This window comes from Myzus persicae, unplaced genomic scaffold, assembly GCF_001856785.1.
Source record: "Myzus persicae strain clone G006 unplaced genomic scaffold, MPER_G0061.0, whole genome shotgun sequence".
Lineage (NCBI taxonomy): Eukaryota > Metazoa > Arthropoda > Insecta > Hemiptera > Aphididae > Myzus > Myzus persicae.
Window position 1 is genome coordinate 228,803 of NW_019101958.1, and position 9,157 is coordinate 237,959.

The 9,157-nt window shown below is 28.6% G+C and overlaps 1 protein-coding gene across 1 annotated transcript; it reads left to right on the top strand.

Annotated features, from left to right (window-relative positions):
- Positions 1-564: 564 nt before the first annotated feature.
- On the top strand, positions 565-3,235 carry LOC111030863. The gene is made up of 2 exons (XM_022310565.1): positions 565-1,189; positions 1,275-3,235. The coding sequence occupies exons 1-2, from the start codon at positions 1,014-1,016 to the stop codon at positions 2,947-2,949; spliced, it is 1,851 nt and encodes a 616-aa protein (XP_022166257.1). The 5' UTR covers positions 565-1,013; the 3' UTR covers positions 2,950-3,235.
- Positions 3,236-9,157: the final 5,922 nt, after the last annotated feature.

A 9,157-nucleotide genomic window follows, 5' to 3' on the forward strand; every position in this document is an offset into this window, starting at 1 on the left:
TCCTCTGTAATTATTAGTCTATGGAGTATGAACTATGGCCCTATGGGTATATTATACTATATAGTGATAATATTAAATTAACATTTCCTAGGCTAATTAATAAATTACAATTCTTTTCAAGTTACCTACATAATTCGGTACCATTTCGATAATATATAGGTAACGATCAACGACTCAATGACTCACCAGTCAGCAGTTAGCTAGGAAACAATAAATATAAAGTAACAGATGTAATACGGATTTTTTAGTTTTTATTGTATTTTACAACTACTGTATTGTATAATTTATTTTTTGGGGATTTTTATTACAATTTACGAGCTTGAATGTACGATAAATGCTACTAAATAGTAAAATGTTGTATAGAGACACTTATAGGTAGGCCGATAAATTTAATAATTATTTATTATCTACATTATTTTACACTTAACAGATAGATAGGTAGGAACGTGCTAATATGCTATTGACTATTAAGTAAATGTTGTTGTAAGTAAATGTTTACAACACACATGTTTAATTACCATAATTTAAAATTAATTTATGTAATAGGTAAGTGATAAATGCATGTGAATCGCTAAATGCAGAAAGGACACATGTCCAATATTTTACAAAAATCACTTTATTGCATAATCGAATTTAATATTGATAAATACATGGTTTTGTGCAGACAAGACACATGTCCTATTAAATTGATCCCCGTTAAAAATAATTTAAAATTTCGTTAATTGCAGAAAAGGCACATGTCCTGGACATGTAACCTTTTTGCATCAAAATTATACTTTAGTAATATTTTCAGAACTAAACCTCGTGAAATCACTTAATTGTATGACATGTAATATTGTTCTATTTATAAATTTAATTTTTTACAATTGTTTATCAGTAAATAAAGATTATAATGGTGAAAACGTTGCTATACCTACTTATAAAATAAAATGATTATCAGTGAATAAAATATATTGTACTGGTTGAAACGTCGTAGTCGTGTACAAACGATCATTACGTGTATAACTTTAAAAATGAGTTCAGACGACGAGTGTATTAGTCCTCTCAAAAGAAAAAAAGGTGTTTCTAACAGTGATAAATATAAAAGAAATATTATTAAGCAAGCAAAAATCGAAGGAAAAAAACATACAAACTGGATTGGAAAAATAGTTGCTGCAAAGAATGATCCTTCATTAATACTTAAAGAATGGTAATTATATAATATCTAGTTGGTTTTGTTCGCTATTAATAAGTAGTAGCTTTTATATTTTTACATTAATATTTTCGATTTAAAGTTGTTCAAAAAAATGTCTCAAAGACATTCAACAAAAAAAACTTGAAGATATAATGAAAATGTTTTATGAGTTGCATTCTAAAAATGAACAAGACCTTCATCTTCAACGAACAATAGAAATAAAAGAAATTACAAGAAAACGAAAACGAATAGAAACAGAAGAAGGAAAAGAAAAACCGAAATCCAAAAGTGTTCAGTATTTTTTAATAGTAGATGGACAGCGTATTCAAGTATGTAAGAAAGCTTTCATTAACGTTTATAATATTTCTAATAAAAAAATTAGACGGCTGGTCGATTTGTTAGAAAATAATATTACCCCAGTTGATATGAGAGGCAAAAATATTAGTGCTAATACTATGCCATATGAGTATTGTCAAAAAATACATGAACATATACTAAGTTTTCCAACTAAAGATACTCATTACACAACACGATTGAAAAAATATTTAGACCCTAAATTAAATGTTAAAACTATGCACACAATGTTCATAAAAAAGTATCCAGAGTTAGAAGCGAAAATAAAATATCAATATTATTGGGAGTATTTTAAGAATAATTTTTCATTAAGCTTTGGTGCTCCAGTCAAAGATGCTTGTTCAAAATGCGAAGAATTAAATACAAAAATAATGAGTAAAGATTTAAATGATGTTGCAAAAAGAGTTGCTGCTGCGGAATTATTAGTTCATAAACATAGAAGCAAACAATTTTATAATAATATTAAAAAAACAATAGAGATTTCTCAACAGAATAAAAAAGTGTTAGGTCTTTGCTTTGATTTTATGGCTGTAGTTGACTTACCTAAAATACCGGTGCAGGAAGTATATTATTATCGTCAATTATCTGTCAATACTTTTGGTATTCATAATTTAAACACGAATAATTTATTTTGTTATGTTTATCATGAGGCAACAGCAAGAAAAACGCCAAATGATGTATGCTCTTTTTTGGTTCACTATATTAATAGTTTTGTTGATAATGATGTTGAGGAATTGCATTTGTTTTGTGACAATTGTGCTGGGCAAAACAAAAACCACGCATTACTTAGAATGATTATGGCTCTAGTTGAAATTAAAAAATTCAAAAAAGTTCAGGTTTTTTTTCCACAAAGAGGACACTCGTTTTTGCCGTGTGATCGTGACTTTGCATTGATAAAAAAACAACTTAACAGAGTCGATCGTCTATACACTTTAGAAGACTATATAGAAATTATTTTAAAATCATCAAGAAACCCAGAAAAATTTTCAGTGTTTCTAGTTGATAAAAGTATGATTTATGACTATCAAATGTGGTTTTCACAATTTTATATTAAAAATACTAACGCGTTAGAATGTTTAAGCCGTAATAAAACATCGAAACAACGTCGTACAATAGACAAATTTTTAATTTCTAAGTACCATTATTTTGAATGTGTATCGGAAAAATGTGGAATAATTAAGGCAAGTGAACTTATTGATGGAATAATATCAAACCATTTCAAATTAAGAAAAAACAATGCAATGCCCATACAACTCCCAAAAACACTAGTTTATACTTCAAGCTTACCAATTCTTGAAAGCAAAATGAAAGATTTGAAGCAACTAGCGAAGTATATTCCAGAGCCAGCATTGCAATCATTTTGGAATTGTATATTTTCGTTACAAACTGAGACACCTCAAGCAAGGCAAAGTAGAACATAAGATATTTATATAATTAAATTTCTAATTATTAAAAAGATATCGAATATTTGTGACTCAATATTAGTATATAATCTACCGTATATTATTTAATCATGTAATTTTAATTTTTATGCATATTAAAGCTACTTATTTATAAGAAAACGGTTATTTTCGAAATATAAATGGTAATTTGAAGCATAAACGGCACATGTCCACAACCTTAAAGTCCTTCAGATACCTACAGTTTAATTATACTTCTTTAAGTGATTGTAGAAACATGTATACCATGTCTTAAACTATATTATTCTATAACATACAATTTGTAAATCAATTTTTTTCAAATATATTAAGTTTTTTGTGTTTCCTGAAAAATTTTAAAACTTGGACATGTGTCCTTTCTGCATTTAGCGATTCATGTATAGTAATTGTATACAAATACTACAAAATTTGCATCTGAACAGGACGCCACACTCACCAAATTTAACGGTAAAATCATAGTTTCATATATTTGTATGGGTTGTGACGAATATACTGATATAATCAGTGAATTATAATCTTTTGAATTATTTTTTTAAGTGAACACAGGATGTAGAGAAGATTTTCTCTAACTCGTGATCCGTGGGTAAATATTATTAATCATACAGTCTGATAAGTACATTTCTTCACCGGCGACCGTATGGTGAATACACCAGTTCTCATCCGATCAGTTTAATTACCTACGTCGGGCGTATTTTTTACTTAGATGGGTGACCGCTTGGAAAGCAGGTGGCATAATTTATTTATTTTTTAATGCACATATAAACACACCAATTTAGATTTTGTATAATTATATTATTATATATATTAACATTTAAAATAATAAGTGAATGAAATAATTGTAATCATATATTTGATTCGACGTCTTTTTATTGTTGTTTATCCACAAACTAACATCTATATAGTCACATCAGTTTCATTTTGAAATTTTTGTAATTGTTGCATGCATTTGTGTAAATTTTAAAATAAATAAAAATACTCGGAAAACGTATGAATATAAATAAGTTATTTATAAAATATTCTTCCCAAAACAGGGTGATATTATTCTATTTATTGTCTGTGCTATGATCCTGTCATATTTGTCGTTCTATATCAATTTTGTATTAATCGTTTCGAGTGTTTCAACACAGACCACAGCAGCTCTAGAGTTTGAAGGCTAGGTGGGTTATAATTGTCTTGTCAAGGTTTACCTCTCAAAGTCTCAACCACATTCTACTTTTTTCAATAACTAATGCTTCTTCAAAATATTTTTACAAATTTTGTTCTTCAAACAGGGATTGTACGATTTTCGATAATCCGTATAGAGTCCGTTCCTATCTAGCCCGGATTAGCGAGACCCGTGCGACTGTAGTACATTATAATATTAATACATTTTATTAGGTACTAATGGAAATAAGTCATTACTAATTACACATACGGCTTCGAATTGCAGATTATATTTTACGCTATTCATAACGATTTTCATCCTCGATATTTTTTGTTATTAATTTATTTTAGGAAGATCTTTTTACTTCAATAATCATTAAAAATATTATGCTTGAATAATAAGTGAATTACGAACTCACGAAAAAAACCTCAGTGGTCCTTATTTGGGTCGTGATCGGTGCCCGGTGTTCCCTAACCGCTGCTATAGAGTTTAACGTGCTTAGTGTTATTTAGGTACCGATAGCATTCGTGTTCTGTAGTGCTAAGCGTTATCGTCGATAGCGAAGTACGGATTCAATTTCAATATCAGGTTCACCGAAAACCACCAAAACTAGTTATAACTAATATTAGGTAGTTACTAAGTCTAACATATTAAGGATTATAATAAAATATTTTCTCATATATACAGCGTGTTTCCTAGAAAGTATAGAGTGATTGATACAAAATAAAATAATTTTTATTACTCACTCGAATTTACTTTTGGTTAAGATTTTATCAACGATGTTTTGAATTTTCTCCTGGTAATTCTCATAATTAAACGAATCGTTTGTACGACAAAACTCTCATAACACGTAAATATAATTTTTTATCAATTTACTTAAGGAGTACGATTAATAATGCAGTAGGTACCTATATTTTTGCGTAGGTCAGAGGTGTCGACAAGCAGTCAACAGGACGTATTTTTGGCGAGGCCATACAAGTTGAGTAATAAAAGAATTGTTTTATAAAATTGTAACTGTGTGTTATTATTTATTAAACAACTATTCTTTTTGTTGTATCATGTGTCAGTAATAAACAAAAATTATTGGAAGGAGGCAAGCATAAAATATTACATGCGCCTAGGGGCTCAAAATATTTAAATCTGATGGTGTATTCGAACACATGACCTTCAGACAAATTATATTTGAACTGGTAACCCACTCCCCCAATTATAACGGTGCGTGGTAAAAGCAATACCTAAGTCAAAGTTACTTATTTTTATGACAAAAAAAAACTGCTCATATAATTATTTCTGTGCTGACTGTAAAGGATAGTCCATTAATATTAATAATTTATGATAAGAAACATTTTAAATATACTATAGGTATTTTGACAACGTAAGTATATCATTTTTTTTACAGAATTACAAAATAGTACAAGATGTTTAATATACAACCAAAAATTCTCTAATTCAGTATTTCCTTTTACTCGCACATCGAACAATATTAATACTATTTATTAGGATTTACTCTAAAATATTCTAAATATATTTGTGTAAGACACTTGAATATGAAATTAGAACATGATTAGGTAGTGACTATTTTGGAATACTTGTAGGATTGATTATAAATGTATAAATAACATACTATAGGTAACATACTAATATTAATATTATATAAGTTATATTAATATAATGATACTTGAAAAATATACTAAAAAAAAATAATTATCATTAACTATACATGGATAAAACGAGAAATTTATTTGTATGAATTTCCACTGGCACGTACATAGATTCGGAAATATAAAAATCGTTTGTAATTAGTAATTATATTCTAAAATAATAACAATTGGATCGTCAGAATAACTAACATTTTAATACTATAACACTATTACTGTTTGTGTAAACTGTGAATATGGAATAATAATTGTCAGTTATATTATATTGTGTCGGCATAGGTCTGTGTGACAATGTATGTAATGTTGTCAAATAACCGAAAATATGCACACTACTACATACATAATTTATAATACTTCTTAATAGTTAAATATCATATTAAGTAGTTTATAGGTAAAATAACGTTCTTAGGTAAAAATTATGGACTCTTTCATCGTAAAATAACACTTGCATGTATGTTTTTAACATTATCATTTAAACATTTTTGGAAAGCGAATTTGTATCCATTAATCCAATATAAGTAATAGTTTATTTTTTTCATTGAACATTTTAATTTCCAATAAATAAATTGGAAGGTGGTATTTACAGATAAGGTATTGTTAATCGAGAAACGAGATTATCAACGAGTTATTTCAAACATTATTCTCAGTCGCTGAAAAATCCGCGGACGCAACTCGGATGTGTCGTGACAAAACCACGGACGCAACTCGGACAAAATATAATTTAGGGACTCAATTCGAATACGCCGGTGTTAGTAGGTATAGTTATAGTTATATAATATTCCTACAACCTTAGTCCTACGTGTCATGGCGAAAACTTTCAAGCCTCTATAATTAAAATGTTTTGAATTACTTTATTTAAACATATTAAAATCGTTAGAAAAATTTAGGTACGGGTGAATATCATCCAGTGTCTAAATTCAATCGATCATAAAAAAATTATTCGACTAACCGGTATACATTTTTTTTTTTGTTACATGTAGAAAAACTTAAGAGGAACCTTGCATAAACACTTCAAATCTTAGATATACATAAAAACATTTCTATGAATTTCTCACTCGAATTAAATTGTAAATTTTCATGATTTTTATGAAATTTGTCAACATTTTTACTTCAGGTGATCATAAAAAATTATTGTAGATTCACTCAACTTTTTGTTTTAATTACCACTAAAAACAACTTGTGAGGAAGCTTGTATTCAATTTTCCCGTTATTTTACAGATCGAAAATGTTTTTATCGACAATAATTAAAAAATACTAATACAAATTTAATCGCAATATTTGGAAATTTTATGATGTTTAGAAGTTGCGAAGTCACTCTAAAAAATAAAATTGTTCTTTTAAAAACTGGGTGAGAATCTCAGTTTTTAGCTTTTGAAAACCAAAACTTTTTTTAGTTTTGACCTCCAAAGTACTAACCAGCTTCACTCTCCTACCACAAAAGATACTGCGGAAAAAAAATCGAAGAATTTTTATTGCCACAAAAGCTGATGAATAACACAAATAAAAAAAAACACATATTATTGTAAAATCAATATGTTCACAATTTATAGATCATTCGCTCCGCTCTAAATTTAAAATGCAATACGCAATATTTTTATAGGTATTAAATGCTAATCATAATAGCATTATAATATGTAAATAATTTTAACCCTATAAATAAACAAAACAAACTATTTCTTTTTTGTCATCCGAAAACCACTCTTAAGCTAACTATAAGGGTTGCAAAATACGCTAAAAGCACCACCCAAGTCTGAAGGAACCTACTGATACAACTTTTATTAAAAACTGTAAAATCATTCAAAAGTTACACTATTATTTACATCACTAACAGGATAAACTCAATAATTATATAATAGACCTAAAGATTTATTGTAACGTATAATGTAACATTCACTATGCTATCATAAAAAATTGTTCTACTGCAGACGCAGATCGCCAAAATTGAATGCGTGCCTACCGTAAGGCGGGCACGGCTTGTCCGATGAAGCTCGATTAGCTTAGTATTTCAATCCATAAAAAATATTTTTTTTCGTAATTGTATTATTACTAAATACAATATACGGGATATTGCGTAGGGTAATAATACTCCATGGCGCGCCTCGAGGTCGCGACGACGCTTATTTTTACGAGTTTATGTGGAGAAAGGGTCGCCACCGACTACACTCAAATATAGTTAACCGTTTTCCCGATAGAAGCAGCACATGACGGCAAGATAAATTAAAATATTTTGACGTAACATAATTATTTTCCACAATACACGTTCATCGCCGAACTCAGTAGGCGTGTAGGTGTAGGTGTGTATAGCTCATTACATATAACTCGTAGAGAAAAAGTTTTTACACCATTAAAAAGGCTAGAACTTTTACAATTATCTCTCTTTGGTTTCTGTTAGTAATAAAAATATAGCGTTTGAATTTTGTGTTTAGTTTTGCGGTACAACATTTTAATAGTTTTAATCAAGTTATCAAAAAAAAATCCGACCAGAGATAATAGTTAAAATTCTAGTCTTTTTAATGGTGTACAAACATTTTCTCTACGATTTACATGTAATGAGCCACACAGTTGGGCGTTGGACATGTTTTAGCTTACCTATACTTTTGGAGGGTGTAGCGTCTTAACGTGTCCTCATCAGTATAAGAACGTATTTGATTGCGATGTGCAGTGTGTCAAATAAACCAGAATTTTTTGTTAGTTCAAAAATAATTTGAAATGCCCCACTCACGACTCATAAGTGATTTAAATATACATTTTCTCATTTGGCTATGGGCCCCAATATTGAAAATATCCAAGGCCCATCGGTATTCGGTAATCGCCGGTTGAGCCACACCGACTGCATAATATAATATGTGTAGTGTGTACTGCTTATATATTATATTATAATTATATTATGATAGGCAAGTATACAATTTATATACGGAAATAAATTTAAAAGAAACAGAAACAAATAATTTTAAGTCCTAAACGGACCTAAAGTACCTTCCCTCTATATTATTGTAATCAAATTGTTACCATAAATAAGCAAAATATAATGAATAAAACTAATAGTCGCCGTAGATAAAGATCAATTTAATAAAAATGAATATACAGAATAACATATTTAATACGAGTATATTATCAACTCATTTTATTCATATTCAGATCGATAAACCACATAAGTATTATTGCGTAATTGCAAACCTCAATTATCTTGTTCTACAATTAAAATGACTAAATTAAGAATTCATATACCCATCCAAAAAAAATATTTTTTTTAGTAATAAGCATATTATCTTTTTTTGCTGAACACGTGCAAAACGTTATAGCTAATTCGTTATTACATAAATAATACTTCAATAAATATTGTTTATAATTGTGGGGTTATCAATATGAAGTCAAATAATTTGATTTC

Excerpts from the sequence above, each read along its gene's own strand:
- LOC111030863 (XM_022310565.1), top strand. The coding sequence starts at position 1,014 with ATGAGTTCAGACGACGAGTGTATTAGTCCTCTCAAAAGAAAAAAAGGT. Across the intron at positions 1,190-1,274 it reads TCATTAATACTTAAAGAATG|TTGTTCAAAAAAATGTCTCA; the intron begins GTAATTATATAA and ends TTCGATTTAAAG.